Genomic DNA, 22,886 nt, shown 5'->3' on the forward strand with positions numbered 1-22,886 from the left:
GAGGGTGATACTGTAGTAGTCAATAAGTGGACCACAGGTGCTTTGAACAGATTACAAAATCTTATGTACTTATTATTATCATTATTGTTATTACGGTGTGAAAAATGTTTCTCTGGAGTTTGGACCCTGAGTACATCCTAACAAAGAAATTTGGACCATGATAAAAAATAATTGACTACCCGAGGGGTGATAGATGAGATGACTTCAAGGTCCTTTCCATTCCTGCACTTCTGTGATTCTCAGATTCTCTAACACTAACCATCTTGAATGAGTATGATACCATAGGAAGACAGAGGGATATGGCAAATTAAAATATCTTCAAATATTAGGATCTTAGGCTAAAGCAAACATAGTGCCTGTGCTTCAGTCTGCCCTTAATGACTGAATAGTTGATCCTATAATTTTCAGCAAATATCAACCAAACATTTCACAATTAAATATGCTATTAGAATATCTTTTAGCAACATTCTGTTCCATCTTGAAAAGCCTTTTCTAAAATGCCAAGCATTTTACATGCTGTGTGAAGTGATGTTATAACGGGCTTTATAATTTAAAAGGATGTCAGATTGACCTCATTTTGCTTTGTGCACTGTTTGTAAATTGCAAGAAGCATTCCTTATAATAAACAGTGAATTGTATTTGAAAATGAAGATTTTAATTAAAATCTTAGCTTCCTGCTGGTAGCTAGTATCTTGCTGCAAAGCAACTTTGTATGTGACAGCAGGCTCAGAAAAGTCAACTCATTAAAAATTATCACAGAAAATTTTCACTGTCTCTGTGTGAACTGTCAGACTGGAGCACAAAACAAAACAGTTTTCTTTTAAGTACTACTGCATAATGGCTTTAAGACTATTTTATGATTAGACACTATGAAAGGAAAAGAAGGTACAAGAAAATATCCCACATTTTCATTCTGACCAATCTAACTTCTGTTTGGTTGAATGAAGGATAAGGAAGATGCTTGTAGCTACTCAAATAAGTAGAATTCTGCAGGATATTAAAAAAAACGGGTATCTTGCCTTATGAGTAGATATGTTTCCCTAGTATCATTCTTACTTATTTTACTGTGGTTACTAAGGTCCTACCACTCAACAAAATAAGAGCGCTATACTCTTACATGTATTTGGTTTAGTGTTTACTTTGATGCCAGTATTACTATTCTATCTTAATTGTTAATTTGTATTTTATTTTTGGAATTGGTAAATAAAGTTTCATGTTTAAAAAGCATTGGCATCAAAAGTAGTTTCTTTTGTTAAGTACTCATTTATCTCAGTTGCCAGTTGAATTAGGTAACTTAATTTTTCAAAGTGAGAGCTGAAAGACTGAAATCAGAGAGCATTCGAAATATGTTATGAATTACAAAAATATATGTACAGCAAAGCACAGCTTAAATGACAGTACATGCACCTGTTGACAATGAGGTGTACTTGAATCTGCAGTATCTAGTTACTCAGATAACAATTCACACTCCAAAAATCAAAAATAATTTCATAACATGTGTGTGTCTTCAAGAAGGAAAGGTTAAAAGTGTACCTGATTTTGTACTTTTGCCCTGTGGTGAAAGATTATAAACATTTCTTTACCAACTACTCAAAAAGGCAGGCCTAGGAAGCCACATTCAGCAATATCTGTACATTAGCAGGACAGCTACTTTATTAATTACATTGAAGTCCATGCTTTGAAGACCAAAATTTGTAGAACAAATTATGGTAAATACAGATAGAAAAATGTAGCATGTCAGACTCAGGAGGTATAAATAGCTTTTTGTGAATTACAAAAATGTATGTTACAACATATCTGTTTATTCCCTACTCAAGTTTTAGATTAATTGAAAATGTTATATGAAGTGAGGACAGTATGTTTTAAATATAATTTCCTATAACATATTTGACATTTTCAAGACTAACTACGAAATACTTCTTATACTTGCTATTATCAGTCTTACTACACTGTTTACATGCTTTATATTCATATAGCAGTTTTTGAGTTCTATAATTCAATTTTTATTTAAAACATATAAGTGAACTTAGGGCTTCTTTGAAGACCTTGCAGAAAGTACAGGTAATGCATACTGCCCCCAGACATCTGTGCATATGCCACTACCCTGTTTTGTAAAAAGCAGGTCAAGTTCTCAAAATTCTTGGTTTATTATCTTTAGGGGGTTGCGGGTAAATTCAGCTTCCATTCAACCCTGGCCTTGCTAAATTATGGACAAGAGTGCCAGCTGCAATAGTGAGGAGTGTGGCGATGATGGTGATGCAGACATCTGTCCCATTAGCAACCGGACTTAGCTCAACTCCTTTTACATAGGCCACAAGAGCCAACATATATTTCAAGCACTTCTGCCCCAGGCCAAATTAAGATCCACAACTGAAAATCTATCACATCACATATCCCATGAGCCATCCCAGTTCCCCACCTTCTGTAATTTTAGTTTACAGTTTTATATGCACAATCCAAAGATTACAATATCTTACCAAATAAGTAGTATACAGCTCAAAAGTATTCATATATTCTTTTTTTTCACACTGTATAAAACCATGTATTTTTGTGAGCTGTGGTTTTAATTTTAATTTTTATTTATTTTTTTGGCATGCTATTCTTTCCTCTTTTATAACTAGTGAGGACCCCATAAATCCTTCCTGTTTCTTCAGTTCAATTTCAGGCTGAAACATGGGGTTAGACGCCGGCACTGTCTTTAGCAAAATAAGTGTAAATGGCTTATCTCTTCTGAACACAATTGGGGCACCCAAAAACAATTTGGGCTTCTTGGCGTCTTGTAAAAGGACACGGCTGTAGTGTCTAGGTTCCCAATTTTAAAACCACTGCCTGCAAAAATACAGTTTTATACACACAATCAGACACTTGTTGGCTAGAGTTTTTCAAATAATCCACTCTACAATAGCGCATTTCTGGAAGGAGGTAGTGGCTTTTATTTTAAAATCTTGGTATGATAGCATTGGTTCAAAAGAAAGCATTCTATGATGCAGCTGTAGAACAGCTTCTGATTGCTCCAGCATAGTTTCCTTCTAAAGCTCACCACCCAGAATAGCTATCATTTCACTACCGGCAGCCCAGGGGTAGGATGCTTTGCTCTGCACATGTTCAGTGACATAGACTCTCTTGTTGCTTTACTTTTTCTCTAAAGCCCTTTCTTCTTTGCCATGTGCTTATTTTTCCCTCTTTCTTTTCTTTCATAACCTCTTTACCCTCTTTCAAACTTTTTTAAAAACTGTCTCTCCTTAATAAACCTAACCAATCTTTATTTTTTTAAAACTCCTTTCTTTAAAATTCTCACAAAACCCAGTTAAGCATGTCAAAACACAAGCACACACCCTTTCCCATCCAAAAGTAAAAGAAGAATAACAAAAATTCAAAATGGTAGACCGTGCCAAACGCGTACATGACCAAAAAAGGAGGAGAGGACATCAGCCATAAACAGGGCATGGAAACCTGTCAAAGAATACATGGTGATGAATACTATCGAACCATATACTACTCAAATATTATTGCAAGTTGATGATTTACCTGTCGATGTGTCTTTGCTTATAGTTTTTATTTGTAGAAAAATCTCTTCTCTCAGTACGGTCCAGTTGTCTAGCTTATTAGATGCAATTTCTTTAATACTGCCTAGCTCTCTTCTAATAAAGGAAAGTAATGAAAGAGTCTTGCTTAGAGTTAACTGATGGTTCTCCAATCTTTTTCTGCAAAAACAGAAAAATATTTACAAGATCAATCTTTTCTTTAAAAACCAAATAAAAATGTCTGGGAAGTGTGACAAAGTTCCTCCTCTACCTTGGTGGGTCCTGCACTTATTGGCAGATTTGCTGGCCTCAGTGATCTTCCCCACAGTCTGGATCAACTCCTCCTGTGTCTGATCAAGAGTTGGGAGGTTTGGGGGGAACCCGGATCTGTCCTCTACTCCGGGTTCCAGCCCAGGGCCCTGAGGATTGCAGCTATCTATAGTGCCTCTTGTAACAGCTGCATGACAGCTACAACTCCTTGGGCTACTTCCCCAGGGCCTCCTCCAAACACCTTCTTTATCCTCACCACAGGACCTTCCTCCTGGTGTCTGATAACGCTTGTACTCCTTAGTCCTCCAGCAACACACCCTCTCCCTCTCAGCTCCTTGTGCCTCTTGCTCCCAGCTCCTCACACGCACTTCCTCTCCTCTGGCTCCTCCCCATCTGACTGGAGAGAGCTCCTTTTAAAACCCAGGTGCCCTGATTAGCCTGCCTTGATTGGCTGCAGGTGTTCTAATCAGCCTGTCTGCCTTAATTGGATCTAGCAGGTTCCTGATTACTCTAGTGCAGCCCCTGCTCTGGTCACTCAGGGAACAGAAAACTACTCATCCAGTGACCAATATATTTGCCCTCTACCAGACTCCTGTACCCCACTGGTTTGGGTCTGTCACAGAAGATATTTTCAAATTGTGGCTTTACCAAGAAAAATTGCTAATAACTTTCCCTTCCATTGTATTTTATGTTACAATTATTCAATATATTGAGCATGTTTAAACATTTAACATGGTCTTCACAACACATCAAAATATTTCTCTCTCCCTTATTTGACCAAGCAAGTCTTGTTAATTTTTTCCACAGGAGAAAGATCTACCATATTGCCCTTTAGGAATTCTTACCTGAACAATTGTAACTTTTTATATGCAACTTCCTTCTCTTCTTGGAAGCATCTCAAGGCCTCATTCAGATTTTGTAGTTCATTTTGTTTGTCTTTCAACTGCACTGTTAGGTTATTTATTCTACAAATATAAATAAAAGAGTTATACAGTGTTACTATTTGCACAACTAAAAATCCACAGATTCTATTCTTGCAGTAGTTTTGAGTGTCAATTTTTTAATGCTAGAAATTATACTCTTTAGGACTAGAGACATGGTATGCTTAAGTGGAATATCTTCAGCTGCTGAACGTACTTCCTCTTACTGTTCAGCAGAACTTAAGTCTACTGACTTTTAAGGCATGGGGCATTTGCTTGACTATGGATTATTTCTGTGCTACTGTTATGATTAGCTATAACTATATAGAGAGATGAATTATATGTCCTGCCTATTGTGGGCAAGAGATGTAATCAGTTAAAAGTTGGCCTGAGCATTAATTGTAGTCTGCAAATATGGCAATTGCAACAGAAGTTCAAAGAAACAGTGGCAATCACCCTGTGTAGATCACAAATTAAAAAATCACTGTCTTTGTAAGACTCAATCTTTATTAAACAGCAATACACTGATTAACAATTCTTACAAGGGACATGACAGTGAGCAGCACTCTCTGAAATGAGGATCTCACAGCTGCATGTAAGTCCAGCTGTCATTATAGAAAGTGTCTCTGGGGTGGAGTGCAAGGGGTACTGGCACTGTTTTCCACAGGCAGGGGCAATCAAAGCTGAAATGCAAGGGTGCATCTCCTGCATGAATGCAGTTTCAGATCTGGTCCGTATGCTGCTCGCTTGTGTGCTGCTTTGGTTCTTCCAGAAATAATAGCTGATTGGTGCGGCAAAGTTTCCTACAATGGAGGAAGAAATATAGCAGCTCTGCCAAGGAACCTTCAGCTGAGGATTGTAGAGTATCTGCTGGAAAGTTTCCCAGAGATCTCTATGGAGGATTCCTGGGAGATCTAAGTGTGTATTAACAAACTTTTCCCCAGAGCCCCCACTGAATAGCTGCACAGGGGAATGCAAAGCAGATGCAAACAGCACCTGGTATTGCTAATCTCTATCCCTTCTCCCACGTGCACCATGTAACAAAATAAAGGACAGCCCTACCTCATGTAATTGCGCACTATCAAAGAAAAATGAGCAGATACCAGGGCTCCCCTTTTCTGCTTCAGACATGCCAGAGCCAGAGCTGGGACTATCTAGACTCCTCTGGAGTCAAAAAGACATCCTGACTCTCCATGCCACCGGACTAGCCTGCCGCCTGTCCACATCCTCCTCCAACTTGATCTTCTCATCCACCACTTTACTCTCTACTGTCCACTGCCTCCTGTCGCCCCTAAAGCTCTCATGGGGCTCTTGGTGGTGGAGGTGGAGTCGCTGGTAAGGATAGAAGCAGCATGTTTTTTGGTGCCACACCAGAGCGATGGTTGGTATCTCTTGCCTCAACTCCTTTATTTTACCACGGCACAGCTGTGTGTCGCTTTTGTGCCCCTGCTCATGGCACAGATGAGAAATCTGCTCGTAGGTGTCAAAGTTTCTACAGCTGGATTGGAGCTGCGACTGCACATCCTCCTCTCCCCATAAACCCAACACATTCAGCAACGCCAGTGTACTCCATGCTCTAGCCCATTTGCTGCAGAAGATGCAATGTGAGCTGTAATGTAACGAGCATGGTCAGCTGTGAAGATGCAATGTGAGCTGTGCAGGCTGAGCAAACAGGAAGTGAAATTTCAAAAATTCCCAGGGCTTTAAAGGGACGGGGCACATGCCTGTGTACCTGGCTGCAGTGCAGCGGAGTAGAAACTGCTTACTAGAGTAGTCATGATGGGCATTGTGAGACACCTCCTGGAGGTCACTTAGGGAGACATAAGCAAGCGTAGTGTCTATACTGATACTGCATCGCTCTTTGTCGCAAAAACCTTTATGCCGCTTGTTGAGATGGTTTTATGACATCAGCGTAGCAGGAAAGTTAAATTAGTGAGCAGAGCACTGGTGTGCATACTCCTCAGGAGCGCCGCCAGCTTTTTTGGTGCCCTACGTGGCAGAAGGTCCCGCCCCCTAAATGGTGCCCCCGACAGAGGCAGCAGACGGTCCCGCCCCCAAAATACCGACAATGACTGGGGCGACCACCGCCCTCCAAATGTTAGTGTCCTAGGCAACTGCCTAGGTTGCCTAATGGGTTGCGCTGGCCCTGATACTCCTCTACTGTTGTGTCAAAGAAACCTAACTTTGTCAACAAAACTGTGTAGTGTGGACCAGGTTTAAAAGAGCTCATATGCAGGTGGGAGATATAGAGTTAACTTTGTCTAGCTACATCGTTATAAACATCACTGCCTGTGCCTTGTTGCTGCTACGATTTTACAGTGAGACAATGAACACGAATTAGTTATTTCGCTGTAAAAACCAATAGCTTTTTTGGCAATGAAGATACATCTGAAACAGAATAAGAAAAACCCAAAGAAAAGCCTTGAAGTGCTCCCCAAATATCATGAACAAAATTTGATATTAGAGTGGGCAAAAGTGGCAGAGATAAAGGGAGGAAATGATAAATGAGATAAATAATACCAAAGTGGAGAGGGGAAAATAAGGAAAAAACCCAAACAACAAGCTGGAACTGTGTCAAACACAAGGGTTCAACATATCTCCCCCACTATGAGCTCCTATGCCTATACCCTGGGGAGGACAAGGAATAGCTGCCTCTGTGGCAACAGCCACCATCTTAGCACTCCAGAACCTTCCAGGATCCACAAGGGAGGATCCTCAGCTTCATTTTGCATCTAGATAGGTCTAAAAAAGACTGATTTTTATAAGATCAGAACCAACTTACTTGTTAAATATATTTTTTTCAAAATGTTCAGTCTCTTTTACTAACAACTCAGAATAAATATTAGTACTCCTCTACATTACATTCTTTAGTCCTTATATATTCAGTACTGCACAGAATTTGAATAGTGCTAATACTGTTAAAATCAAACTTTTTAATGTTGCCACAGAAAGTATAATGATATTTGTTCAAAATGAAATCATGGTATTATTAACTTGTGTAAGGTTCACCGAAGGCCAAAATAATGAGCAGACATAGTAAGTTGCTTAGGAGAGCAGCACACTCAAAATCAGGTGCTTAAAAAGTTAAAATCACAAAGGCAATTAAATTAATAAAGAAACCAACCACATTCCCCTCACTCCAAAGTAAACTCTCAAAGAATAATTTTACTGATTTTGACAACTCCTCCCTAGTACAATGTAGAAAAACAATTATACTTACCATGCCATTTACACTTTGTCTTTCTCTATGTCACATATTTACGTCCTCCCCTACACAGCACCAGACAAGCAGATTTTTCTGTCTTCCAAAGCTATGTCTGTGCTACAAGTGCTGTTGCAGTGCTGCAGCTATGCCACTGTAATGTAGACAATTGCTACAATGACAGAAGCTGTAATAAATGAAATCCGCCCTCTGCTGTAGTAAATCTACCCCCTCAAGAGGGGGTAGGTAAGTCAATGGAGGAATTCTTCTGTCAACCTAATGGTGTCTATACCAAGGCTTAGGACAGCTTAACTACATTGCTCAGAATGTGAATTTTTCACAGCCCAAGTGACGAAGCTAGGTCTAACTAAGTTTCAGGTGTAGACCAGGCCTGAATTGTATCTTTTGGACACACCTCTTTGTGTGACATAGCATTCCCCAGGACATGTTAATCACTGACTATAATCTGAGCTGCAAATAGGCTGAGTTTTGTCCCTCTCCAGCTCTACGGTGAGAGGCAGCAATGTGACAGCTGTAGCCAAGATAATGGAGCAATATGTTCAGAGAGTGTGCCCAAATAAATTTGTTAGTCTCTAAGGTGCCACAAGGACTCCTCATGGTTTTTGCTGATACAGACTAACATGGCTGCCACACCGAAACCTGTGTAAGAAAGGGGAATTTTCTTTGCAAGTGCTTGGCATGCAAATAGCAATGAGGTCACAGTAGGATGAGCCCCTCACTCTTGTGTTTCTGTGAGAAGAGGCCAGAGCCAATATTTTTTAATTTAAAAAAATCATAAAAAGCAAGGGCTTTGATAGAAATATATAAATCAGCAGTGGCTCTTCAGAGCCCATCAGCCTCATAAGCTGAAGAAGTGAACAAATTCAAAAAAGCTTTGCAAGTCACTTTTAAGGCAAGAGGAATCTTCCACCACACAAGCTGAGAAGTAGCTGTGAAGTGATTCCAAGCCTGATATGAAGCCTCCAGGCCAAAATAGTTCAAGCCACTCCATCACAGACAGTGGCTGGTGAGACATAGCGAGCTGATCAGTGGCATATTGTGAGGTCTCATTTCCATCTCACCTCTCTCTGGCCACAATGGATATGAACTTCACCACACTAGCAGTGAAGAAGAAAATGAAAAGAATCAGGACAAATTCTAGCCTGACTTTGTGCCATTTAACTGAAGTCAATGAGGTTGCATTGTGTAACTGTGGGCAGCATTAGGCCCTTATACATTTTAAATGCTATAATTGTCTCGTGATCAAGTGCCACCCTTGAATTCTATATAAATTGTAAGGGAGTAATCAGAGCACAGAAAAGGTCACTGGACCTGGAACTGGGTATTTTAACACATTTACACTTCCACACCTTAATCTAGGGCTTTTGTTTTCATTATGAAGCTCCTGCATGAAAATAAATTCTGATATGGAGTTTAGCAGAGTCCAGGCAGGAGTGTGAGCAAGAAAGACTGTGTATAACAAGTAACAAAATATTGAAAATCATCATTTCCCAGCTTGCAAGACAAAGTATTTCTATAATCATCATCCAGGATGGAGAAAAGATTCAAATGCACTCATACAAATTAATGTTATTGTTATGCTGGGAGTTGGGTGAAACTTCAATGAAACTGGTTGGTGTAAAAGCCACCCTTCATTCAGAATAAAGCTGGAGAGCTTTGACTAAGAACAGAATACACAGTTTAGCAAAGAAACAGTTCCCGTCCACAAAGACTTTTTGTCTCCCGAATCTCAGCTGGCAATGTTTTCTAAGAGGGGACTGACACTATAAAAATGCCCCAAGGTAGTACTCCTTCTCACTCTTGCTCTGTTCATCAATTCACTGCACCAGAAAGAGCAAAGGAAGCAGCTATTCAACAGAAGAAGGGTGTCTGGTCTAAGAAGTTTGGCCAGTAAAACTCTTGAGAGCATGAGATGAGAAAAACTTTACTTTGAATTTAACATACTTTGTTAAATTAGGTACTAGTTGTGTTTCATCTTAATTTTTCTTGTAACCATTTATGATTTTATGCCTCATTACTTGTATTTACTTAAAACCTATCTTTTTGTAGTTAATATACTTGTTTTATTCTTTTATCTAGACCAGTGTGTTTGAATTGAAGTGTTTGGAGAAAACTCCATTTGGGATAGCAGGATTTGTGCATATCATTTCTATTGATAAAAACATATATTTCTGGGGGGAAATCTGGGACTGGGAGTGTGTTGGGGTCACCTTTCAGTATAATTCAGGCTGGTAAAAGCCTTGGTGTGACTGGCAGGCCATAAGTGCACACAGCCATATCTGGGAGCGACTTACATGCTCTAGACTGTTTGCAAGCAGTCCAGGAGTGGAGGCAACCACAGCAAAGCAGCGTAAAGGGCACCCTATGTTAGAGGGCAGGGGTGACACAGCTACTTGTGCACTGGGTATTTCATGGTGGGTTTACCTAAACTAATACAGCAATACAGGGACTGATTTTTTCTTGTTTTATTATTATTATTCATTTTTATTACAGTAGCATCCAAAAGCCCAGTAAGGACCTAGTGCACTAGGAACTGTACAAAACACATATGAGGGTTTTGTTTTTGTCCTGAAAAATACTAATTCTTCAGCAAGGGATTCTCAACATATACCAGATTGTGAGCCCCTTACTCACATTGTTGAGCAGTTACATGAGTAGTTTCATTAACTTCATTACCACTAGTACCACTTGCATAAGTAAGAGACTCACAATCTGGCTTCCAATTAAGCACTTCCAAAGATCAAAGGCTCCAGTTATAAAACATTTTGCTTATGGACTCCAATGATATAAAGCTTTCAGTGCTAAGCAGAAAGAATGTAGCAATTAAATCAATTATCCAGGTACATTCCAGCACAAAGCAAAACTTTAAGTCTTTTTACTTTGTGAAAAGAGTATCTTTGGCAAACATCCCTATTTACTTGTGAGCTGAATCTGTATCTGTATCTGTAGGGAGCAGATCCACTAACAATTCTCTTGTCCATATATACAAGTTGCAGCCAATGCAGCTCAGCAGAATAGGACCTAACCACATCAGCCACACCATCAGGGGCTCGTTCACCTGCACATCTACCAATGTGATATATGCCATCGTATGCCAACAATGCCCCTCTGCCATGTACAATGGCCAAACCAGACAGTCTCTATGCAAACGAATAAATGGACACAAATCAGACATCAAGAATTATAACATTCAAAAACCAGTAAGAGAACAATTCAATCTCCCTGGACACTCAATAACAGACCTAAAAGTGGCAATTCTTCAACAAAAAAACTTCAAAAACAGACTCCAAGAGAAACTGAAGAATGAGATTAAATTTGCAAACTGAGACACCATCAAATTAGGTCTGAATAAAGATTGGGAGTGGATGAGTCACTACAAAAAGTAATTTCACCTCTGCTGATACTCACAACTTCTTGTCAACTGTTTGAAATGGGCCACCTTGATTACACTGAACTCATTAGCACTACAAAAGTGATTTTCCCTCCCTTGGTATTCACCCCTTCTTGTCAACTGTTGAGAATAGGCCACTTCTACCTTAATTGAATTGGCTTGTTAGCACTGAACCCCCACTTGGTAAAGCAACTCCTATCTTTCCATTTGCTGTGTATTTATACCTGCCTACTGTATTTTCCACTCTATGCATCTGATGAAGTGGGTTTTAGCCCATGAAAGTTTATGCTCAAATTTATTAGTCTCCAAGGTGCCACAAGGACTCCTTGTTGTTTCTGCACTAGAAAGAATTCAGTATTTATTAATTTTTATACAGGAAAGACAGGGAGAAACCAGAGCAGGACGAGAACGCTAATCTATTCAAAAAGCAAACATGAAGCTCACTGCCTCTGCTCTCCAGGGTGTGAATAATATTGGCATCTGCTTAGTTTATTTCAGATTGAAAAGGAGATTACATTCTTTGACACACTTTAGTTCAGTACTCAGGTGACAGGAAGGACTTTTATATATTTTATTTATCTTTCAATGAAATTTATTGCTCATGAAAAGACCTAGACTAACTATGCTGGAAACTAAGGTTTATTTACTCAGAGACAGTTGCAACACAGCCTCGAACTGTGGAAATCTCCCCTCACTGCCCTGGAAATGTGCACAGATACCTGCTAAGCATGTTTTATTGGATATTTAGCTTGACTTGTTAACACCAGCAAGTAGCTTTCCTTTAAAAATCCTATTTCTGTTTAGCTTTAAATATTCTTTTCCAACAAATGCCCTTTGAATTTATAATCTATTCCGTATGGCTACTGATTCCATCTTTAGGTTTCAGTAAAGCTATCAGTTTTAGCTGAATGCCCAAAGGACCATCCTTTACAAGTATCTCTCATTTAGACAATTATTTTTCTTGCCTATACGAGACTGTGAAAAATGATATTCCTTACTGACCTGCAGTGAAGTCATACACTGGGCTGGTATTATTAGAACTAGAAGAGGGAGTCTGTCAATTACTGGCCAGACTTGTTCAATTTTGAGCGAAGCTCTATCCTGCATGCCCTCAATCACACAAAAGTTCCACTGAAGTTTCCTATTCTGCTTGAATAAGGATGGCACAATGAGGTCTTACATGGTATCTCAAAGAATGTAAATACTGGTCATGAAATAAGAAATCATAACCCAGAATAATCTCCATACCAACTAATTATGATGCCACAAGCAAATGATTACAATTCAAGGAAGGAATAAGCAATAGAAATAAAAATAGATGAACTACAAAGAAATTAAAGATGCTTTTTTACTGCTCTTGTCCTAATAAACATGGAGGACGGCGGGCAGGAAACAGACTGAATAACATTTTATCCATTTTTCCATGAGATGACAGTAGGTTTTTAAAATTCTATATCCTCAGTAGATCATAAATATTCAGACAAATGGCAAGCAACAAATCTTTCACTCTTAATCTTACATGCTGTGTGTAACTGGTGTAACTATAAAAACAGCTTCACAAATATCTATTGTTACAAGTTTCTTAAAAAAAGAGAAAACTAACAGAGTAATTTAAGACTGTGCTTTTGCTGTACTCAGATAGTCATGTGACTCGAGTCAAGAGGGTGTGCTATGCAGAAAGTAATAACCAGTTCAGTTACATCTAATTCAGGGGTTTTCAAACTTCATTGCATTGCGACCCCCTTCTGACAAAGTAAAATTATGACATGATCCCAGGAGAGGAGGACTGAAGCCTGAGTCTTCCTGAGTCCCATCCCCACAGCGTGGGGGGCCAGAGCCAAAGCCCCACTTTGGGGTCCTGACCCACAGTTTGAGAACCACTGATCTAAATCCTGCTTGTGCTCTGACTTGAAGCTATTCATAAACAAAGAACACTTCTTTAGCTAAAAAAATATATATATATTGAAAAATGTATCTACAAGAAATTGCATTTGCACAGAAAATATTAAAGGGCAGAAGGGTACAAGAGACATGAGAACAGCACAGTTGCTCATGATGCCCCTTATCACTTGGCCTCTGTAGTAGTAGGATCATGAGACACTAACAAAAAATGTTTCTTTTTTTATAAGATTGATGAGGTGAGAGAGACAGTCTCATCTTGAGGAAGTGAAGGAAGATGAGAACTGAAGAAATCGACACCCTTAGAAGATTCTAACACTGTTTAAAAATATATAGGGCTGGTCCTGCTAAAAGATCTGAATTTACTGACCTCTCTCATGCAAAACTCAAACTGATTTCAATGGGATTTTTGCCTAACTAAGGGATGCAAGACTGGACCCATATAATATGAAATATGTTTGTTTCTCATTTAAAAATCCTCAAAGCTTTTTTCAGATGTCTTATTATGTCCATTACTTCACAGAAAATAAAAATAACTGAGACATTCAAAAGATTTCTACTTGTAAAGTATTAAATCAAAGTTAAAAAACAAATACAAAATAGTCAAATAAATATACTCAAGCTTAGAGCAAAAGAATTCACACACAAATGATGAATTTAATAATCTTTGTTCAGTCACCTACTCCTGTTACCATCCTTTCCCACAGGTTTGCAAATGTAAATCAAATGATGCCGCACAGTAGGATTCAACTGTGCTAGCATACAATGTCGTTATTTTTATCAGTAATGAAAATCTCATTACTTCATGTAAAGTTCAAATTCATTGTTTTTTCCCTTTCATTTCCATGCAGTGAGTAATTTTGTTCTGCATATAAAGTATATTATTTTTAATAAATGTCTCCATATTAAAAAGCAAAATAGTAAAAGAAAACAAGACATGTTACCATGTGTACATTCTAAAAAGTTTAGTAAAAAAAAAGTACATAAAATTTGTTAAAAGTTCTCAGAGTCTATGTGACATATCCAGTTAACCACTTGGGACATGGATTTAAATCAGTTCAGATCACAAATGAAATGAGTCTGATGGTCTCAACATAGCTGCTAGTCTACACACAGAATTCCATGCAATTATAGTTTGCAGTTTCCATTTATGGGAGCCATGACAGGGTATCCATCATAAGTCACTGCTGAGGTACAGTAGCAGAATGGTTTGGGAAGTGGGTATACCTGCCTGCATTACTGTGTTTGCATAATGTCTACCACAACGGGGCCCCAGTTCATGACTGGGGCCTGTAGAAACTACTGTCATTCAAATAATAAAATAATAATAATAAATAGATAATTTGATTTTTACAATCTGCATCTTCAATTTGAGAGACACATACTGGAGTTCTCATGCTTCCAGCACTAAAACATTCTTGGAATTTCTAAGTATATGACAATTTCCTAACTCAAGAAGTGTTGCATCCAGAAGTTTTCAATCAATAATTCTGTTCTGTATTTGAGGAAAAAACAGATGATGTATTTATATCACATGATGATGATGAAATATTTTCCACTCCAACAGTAGGGAGCTGGGATCGGCCAAACCTGCAGACGTGGCAGGTAAACAAACCGGCCCAGACCACCAGGGGCTTTCCCTGAACAAGCAGTGGACCGACTTTGAGAAACACTGATCTAGTCCAGTCCCTTGCACTCAAGGCAGGACTAAGTATTACCTAGACCATCCCTGACAGGTGTTTATCTAACCTGCTCTTAAAAATCTCCAATGATGGAGATTCTACAACCTCCCTAGGCAATTTATTTGAGTGCTTAACCACTCTGACAGTTAAGGAAGTTTTTCCATGTCCAATCTAAAACCACCCTTACTGCATTTAAGCTTCTTGTCCTATCCTCAGAGGTTAAGAGCATTTTTCTCCCTCCTTGTAAAACCTTTTATGTACTTGAAAACTGTTATTATGTCCCCTCAGTCTTCTCTTCCAGATTAAACAAACCCATTTTTTTTTCAATTTTCCCTCATAAGTCACGTTTTCTAGACCCTTAATCATTTTTGTTGCTTCTTCTCTGGACTTTCTCTAATTTGTCCACATCTTTCCTGAAATGTGGTGCCAGAACTGGACACATACTCCAGTGAGGCCAGTGGTGAGCTGGAGCAGTTTGCACCGGTTCGCTGTGAAACCGGCGTTAAATCTGAAGCAGTTTTAGAACTGGTTGTTAACCCGCTTCCCTGTGAGGAGGGGTGCTGCAGCTTTGATGGGCTCCGCCGGAAATTAATGTAATTCCTCCGGCCACCGCGGCGCTGTGCTGTGGAGCCATGTGGGCCGCCACCTGGCCTGGGCAATGGCCCCTGTTGCTGCTGCTGCTCCTGACCCTGGCCCTGGGCTCCGTGCTGCTGGTGGGTCCCTGGCTGCTCTGCTAGGCCGGGGCTGCGTCCTGCGCTCGGGCTGCTCCGACCACTCTCCCGTGAGTACCTGCACCCCTTGCCCGCAGCCAACCCCACCCCCTGCCCTTCCCCGCCTGCCTGCAGCCAGCCCCTACATCCAGTCAGCCCCTGCCCTGCCTCCAGCCAGCCCCACACCCTGTCTCCAGGGAATCCCACACCCTTGCCTCCAGCTAGCCCTGCCCCATGCCCGTCTGCAGCTGGCCCTACATCAGCTGGGCCCTGCAGTTTCCAGGCAGTAACCCTGAACATCTGCTTCAATGAGAGAGACAGGGAGCAGCTGGGACCCACACATTGACACCCTAGGGTGACCAGACAGGAAGTGTGAAAAATCGAGACAGGGGGTGGGAGGTAATAGGAGCCTATATAAGAAAAAGACCCAAAAATCAGGACTGTCCTATAAAATCAGGACATCTGTCACCCTAGCACACCCCAGGGAGTGGCAGGGACCTACAACAGTGAAACGGAGCTCATTCCTAGTTCAGGCCCATCTTTTTTAAAAGAAACATTGGATGGGTTAACATACAGCCAAATTTTCCTGGACATGTCAAGCTTTTTGGTTCTTAAATCGCCGTCCAAAGGAAATTTAAATGTAAAAAAAGAAATTTAAATGCCTCCCGGGAAAATATGGACATATGGTAACCCTATTGGTACAAAAAATACATGCTAGGGCACATCCCTTAAATCAGAACTTTTTATAGGGAAACGGTTGTTAAGATTTTGGCAGCTCATCACTGGTTGAGGCCTAATCAGCGCGGAGTAGAGTGGAAGAATGACTTCTCGTGTCTTGCTTACGATATTAATGCTAATACATCCCAGAATGATGTTTGCTTTTTTTGCAACAGTGTTACACTGTTGACTCATATTTACCTTGTGATTCACTATGTCCCCCAGATCCCTTTCTGCAGCACTCCTTCCCAGGCAGTCATTTCCCATTTTGTATGTGTGCAACTGATTGTTCCTTCCTAAGTGGAGAATTTTGCATTTGTCCTTATTGACTTTCATCCTATTTACTTCAGACCATTTCTCCAGTTTGTCCAGATCATTTTGCATTTTAATCCTATCCTCCAAACCACTTGCAATCCCTCTCAGCTTGGTATCATCCGCAAACTTTATAAGTATCCCCTTATGCCATTATCTAAATGATTGATGAAGATATTGAACAGAACCAGATTCAGAAGTGATCGCTGTGGGACCCCACTCATTATGCCCTTCCAGCATGACTTGAACTACTAATAACTACTCTCTGGGAACAATTTTCCAGCCAGTTATGCACCCACCTTATAGTAGCTCCAGTTAGGTTGTATTTCCCTGGTTTCATGTTAGACGTGTGCTTACAGAGCAAAATCTACATGGAGTAGCCTACCCAAGCTAGCCTGAATCCACGTAGCACTTGTAACAATAGCAGGAAACGTAAGGTAATGCGAGCTTCAGAGAGGCTAGTGAGCCCAGTATGTACCCAGGTCTGTGCTGAAGTCTGCACTGCACTTCTTCACTGTTACTATTATCCACACTAGATTCAACTTGCTAAGGAATAGCTTGGGCATGGCATTGTACAGATATACCCTTAGTTATATCAAGGGATCAGACCAACTAAGATTGGATGACATATACGCAGAATTTGGTGAATTTATGTATTGATGACTATGTGGCCATCTAACAGATCTCAATACAGGAGCCATGAGTACTGCGTCCTGAGATTGTCATTGCAGACTAGACTTTGATATTTAATTGAAAGATAAATATTTCTTGAAGTTGCTAAGGAATTAAATGCTTTAATGGTTATAAGGACTACCTGTCTGAATTAAAATTACTATACCGGATCTTGTTAGGAAAAAGCTCCCAACTTTAAATAAAAAAACCTCAATCTGATTGGAGATAGCCACTATCAGGAGGTCTACTTTAATGTATAAAAAGTATAATTATACCTCCTGTTGGGGTTCAATCTGAATAGTTGCATACTGTCTCCCATTATTGATGGGGGGAGGGGAATAAACTTGTTAATTTAGCCATAATTAGCATGAGAGACCACAGAGACCTATAGAGCTCAATGGATCATTAACTCCTGGCACTAAAAGAGAATCTCGAGAACACAGTGCTCCCTTCTACATTCTTACGTTTCAATAAACTGTGAAACTGAACATCTTTTCTTCACAACTAACATATGTTCATACTGAACACAGGAGGAAGTCTGCACGGAGTGGGAGCTGCATGTGACATGTTAACAACTGGTGCTGACAACGAAAAGAATTTTATGAAAAGGAGAGAAATATTTGCAAGGGACTCTTCGGTGCAAAAGGATATGTCCTGAACTAGTACTAATGGTCAATAGCCCCTTCCTAATGTTATTAGTAGATATGATTGTGCATTCTCTACATTATTTTCATTTCTACATGTCTCTTTCACTTCCATATGCAGACTTATCTGCATCTATATGAAGAAGCTAACATTTAATTTGTTAATTGGGTGTAGAATATATACCCTGTACATTTCACAAAAACTGTGAAGCATATTTCTGACAGACCTATTCACAAACTACTTCCAAATTATGCTTTTTCAATGGTCTGTTTAACTTAATCCATAGTAGTTGGGCTAGATTATTTAGGAGATTGGTAATGTACTGGTATATGAAATCTTTCACTTCTGTGCTGCTGGTTCACATCTGACCCAGTCTGACAGTAAATTAAGGTAATATCTTGACAAATGTTCAGTGGTCTATGTGAAATGAGTTGGTGGTCTCCATCCATTGCTGTGTGGACTAATAATCAACTCACAGTTGGCACTATTTGACACTTCTTTGCAGTCTTGACAGAGGGAAAAAAATTTAGTGGGCCCAGAAACTGAATAACATTCCCTCCAGACATGAACCTCCAGAACAAGATTATAATACAATGGTGGGATTGTCAAGAGAAAACTGCATTGCCACTACCTGTTCTCAACCTGTTCTGTAGAAGAACAAAGACCTTCACAGTCTAAGCATCTTTCACCAGCAGTAAATTCAATTTGAAAAATAGCCTGATTTTCTTCCCTCACCAGTATAAATTAGGAGTAACTCCACTGAAGTCAATGGAGTTTACTATGGTAAGAATGGTACAAGAGGAGAGTCCAGCTCAGTATATTATTTTGAAAATTAACAAATTACAGTGTTAATATTTCATCATTATAAAAGACTTGAGACTTATATGCAACAGAAAGTGTTATTGGCAACTTCAAATGAGAGTTTTTAACTGAATGCAAGCCAGCAATATAAAAGAAAAGTTTCCCAAAGCAGCTTTAAAGAGACATGGTCAGATCAAACTTGGTAACAAATTAATGGTTTTTAAAATTAATGGTTTTTAAAATAACATAAGAAATTATTCTCTATATAATTATATTGGAAAGAAAGTTTTTAAAGAAATAAACATTCTCACTGGATCTGCAGCACTGAGCTAGTAAATGAGAAGTGTAAATGAAGTCTCCATCTCCCTTTCCAGTCCCCTCAATGTGCAAGGAGCTTTACACCTTCAGTTCACCTTACTTCCTAGCTCTTCAGTATGAAGTTACTTCTGAGCTGTATGCTGAGAAGTTTCATCCTCAGTTGCTGATCTGGGCCGCCACCACCACCCTGCTTCCCCACAATGACAGAGGTGGGATAAGCTCCAGGGAAAGTAAAGGATGGAAGCAGAAGAAAGATGCTCAGCAAGTGGGCGAGAGAGATGCTAGGACTAAATTGAACCCAATAAATATCAATCTGGTCCCTTCTCCAGTGGCCAGGGATGCTCCTTCCTCTGTCTAATTCCCCTCTCCCAACACACACATTATATCATTTCAATAAAAGAGCAGTCAGAAAACCAATAACAACTCAATGTAACGAACTATTTGACCATTATACTATTGGAGAAATCTAATTATATTTTTGACAAAAATGCAGTTTTGACTTGATCTTACAGTATGAACAAACAAAAAATTACTCATTTGTAAGGTGCAGTTGACAATGTGTAACTGTAGCAAGGATATTAAAATAAAAATTTGAATTTGGATCATACAAAGTACACCACAAAACCAAAGAATATTAAACACACTAAAAGTTCTCTTCTGTATCAGTTTCTGAATGCCCACACTCAAGCTACTGTATAAGCAATATTTATAAAGCAGTATTTTGTTGTCTTTTACATGCAACTCTGGTATCTCTGTGTAAAAATAACATTACATACATAATTTAAATACAGGGATTGCCCTCCACAGAGTATTAGCAAGGAAGTTTTTTTCTTCCTCTGGAATTCTAAGTAACGATAATATGTTAGGATCTTGTGGGTATATAGAACAGGAATGAATTCCTGTGATAGCAGGAGGTGGAACAGGCCATGAAAAGCCTAATAAGTCACATCACTTGAATCATTTAAATAACTGATTGGAAAAACAGCTAATGTGTACTGTGAGGAATGAACCAGCACTGAAGGAGGTAAACTAAATGAACATCTTTTCAACTGTTTGTTTAGATAAAATGCTTTTATTTTCTAGAGAAATGTAAGCAAGAACATAGGGGAATGCCTAAAATTTTGTAGGAACGTTACTGTAACTCCTTTCCTGGTGGTAACCTATTTTTCATGCTATAACTGTGTGACACTGATAGCATAATATAAAACTAGCAATAGAAATAAAGAGGGCATACAGAAACAGCTATCTATATCTATCTATCTATCTATAAACAAACATAGTGCAACTGGAAAAGGTTCAGAAAAGGACAACAAAGATGACCTAGGGCATGAAATGACTTCCATATAACGAGAGACTACAAAGATTAGGGATGCTCATCTTAGAAAGAGATGAGTAAGGGGGTTATATAGAGGTCTATAAAATCATGAATGATGTGGAAAAAGTGAACAGAAAAGTGTTATTTACCCTTTCTCACAATACAGAGACCAGAGTTCACTCTATGAAACTCACTGTTGTGGGATGTTGTAATGGCCAAAAGTTTAACTGGATTCAAAAATGAACTAGATGTATTCATGAAGGATAAGTCCATCAATTTTTATTAGGCAAGATGGGCAGGGATGCAACCCCATGTTTACTGTGACCCTCAACCTCTGACTGCCAGAAGGGAGAGGAACACAGGGATGGATCACTCCACTTGCCCTTTTCTACATAGTTCCTCCTGAAGCGTTGGTCTAGCCACTGTCAGAGACAGGATACTGGGCTAGATGGGCCATTGGTTTGATCCAGTATGACAGTTCTAACATCCTTAACTGAACATTAAGCAGGCCGCAGAACGATTTGGAAAAAACTACCACCTTAGTTGGTGATACATAGGAGATTTCCTGCGGGAATACTCTCCCCCTTCTCCCCCCGCCCCCGCCGCCATTAATAAACTCCATACTTCTCCATACTTTTTTTAAGATGTGGCGGCACAGTGGTTAAGTCGCTCGACCTCAATCCTGAAAGTGGTAGCTTTCAATCTCCCTTGATCTCACACTGAAAGGCCATCCCAGTTCACCAAGCTGCAATACGGGAACCTGATACATCAGGTTGGAGCATTCAAAGACGGTCAGAGGTGATGCTGGCCACATCACTCCCTGGTATACTGTTGCCTATGAAACTGATGTGCCTAACCACGTTAGCCTGGTGAGCCACTGGCTTGGTGGAGCCTTGACTTTGATAGTTCTCCCATTCCCTAACGACATTTCAGTTTCATACTCTGGATCTATTTTGATTCTCAAAGTAGGTGGGTGTCTTCTGGCTGTGCATGGTCTCTTCTAGTTGGTGTGGGGACCAGGAAGAGGTAAGGGTTTCCCATAAGCAGTGTGGGGTTGCAGAACTTCTTCCCAGTGCCACTTACTGAAACTTGAGGCTAGAACTGATGCAGGCACTGACAGGAAGAAAAAAGCAGGCTGCAAGAGTCCCACGCAAGGCAGCTTTCCTCCAAATCCCACATACATCTTTGTCACTCCTGGTGCAGTCAGCAAGATAGGGGTGCAGGAAGTATGTGGCAAGGGAAGCTCTCATGTGCCACATTTGTTCAGAATGGTACTGGTTACAGATGTGCAAGGGGAGTTCTCATCTGTCACAGCATTTTCATGTCTACCTGAAGCATAGCCTGAGTGAGCAATCCTAGCCTCAGAGTCCTCACATAGTGTAGGAAAATGGTGCCTTTTTTCTAAGTTAGCTCAATTGAGCTAGCTTAATTCAGTTGAAAACCCTACTTACCACTAAAATAGACGCTGTTTAAAATCAAGCTAAAGGTATTAAAACTCAGATTTAAAAAATGCCTTTTTCCCTAATCTTGACAAACTCAGAAATGGATGAAAGTTTTTACAAGGAGAACTGACCTTAGCATTTCTAGGTAGATCTTCAAAACTGCTGGCTTCAAAACACACAGTATAACTAATCCTGTTGATCATTTTCATACCTCTATACACAAGGCTGGTCTAAGAATTTGGGAGAGGATACATCCTAAACTTAATTGACTTGCTTCACTTTTAACTATGTGTCAAGGGAATTTTTAGATCCTCCCCACTCCAGCTTCCTGCTGAAAAAGCCTCGCTGCTTCTTGATGTTAACTCCAATGAACAATTCATTTACTTCTCCAAGGCTATCTTAGCAAGAAAGGATGGCTAGAAACTTTTCATTTTGATGAAAGCTAAGAATTTCTTCAAGAGGGCCCAAAAGCAAAAAACTAGATGCTTGTGCAAGCCTCCTCCAGCCAATCAGTAAAACAGGACATAGACTGAAATTAAAAAAAGTACGATTTACAGTAATTGAACGTGAATCTGAGTAATGCTTTGCACTTCTTTAAGCTCCTTCCAGGGGTCTCAAAACACTTTATATACATTAAGTAAGCAAGCCTTACAACACCACAGTGTGATAGGTATCACTGTATCAATCGTATAGACGGAGAGAATGCATTTCTCAAGTAGGAAAAATTCCCTTCTACCTTATACTAAAATAAACATTCTTCTCCAAATTACTTTAAATCGCTTCAAAGAGCACTACTTGCTCAAACACCTAGAGGGTAGGTAACCATTTCTCCATTCCATTAATCTTCTGCAGTATGTGAGACCATTTTCAGATGTTGAAATTATGAAAAAAAAGTTTAAAATATTATTTTTACTTAATATTTTTAGTAAGAAAGGAAGCAAAATTTTTCTGCAGATTAACATGACTCTTTCCACTGACATTGTTTTTCATCTCTAAATAATGCTTTTGTCTGATCCAGATTAAGTTACTGTTGCAGCTAAACACA

The 22,886-nt window shown here is 39.5% G+C and overlaps 1 protein-coding gene across 1 annotated transcript in view; it reads right to left on the bottom strand.

The window, feature by feature from the left end:
* LEKR1 (leucine, glutamate and lysine rich 1) overlaps nt 1-22,886 on the bottom strand; it is a 136,482-nt gene that overhangs the window by 90,507 nt on the left and 23,089 nt on the right. The window contains exons 4-5 of the mRNA XM_032805522.1: nt 4,640-4,759; nt 3,529-3,704 (exon numbers count right to left, since the gene is read on the bottom strand). Of these exons, the coding sequence (XP_032661413.1) occupies nt 3,529-3,704; nt 4,640-4,759 (296 nt within the window). The remainder of the gene's footprint in view (nt 1-3,528; nt 3,705-4,639; nt 4,760-22,886) is intronic.

The sequence above is a fragment of the Chelonoidis abingdonii genome, chromosome 8, assembly GCF_003597395.2.
Source record: "Chelonoidis abingdonii isolate Lonesome George chromosome 8, CheloAbing_2.0, whole genome shotgun sequence".
In the NCBI taxonomy this organism is placed as follows: domain Eukaryota; kingdom Metazoa; phylum Chordata; order Testudines; family Testudinidae; genus Chelonoidis; species Chelonoidis abingdonii.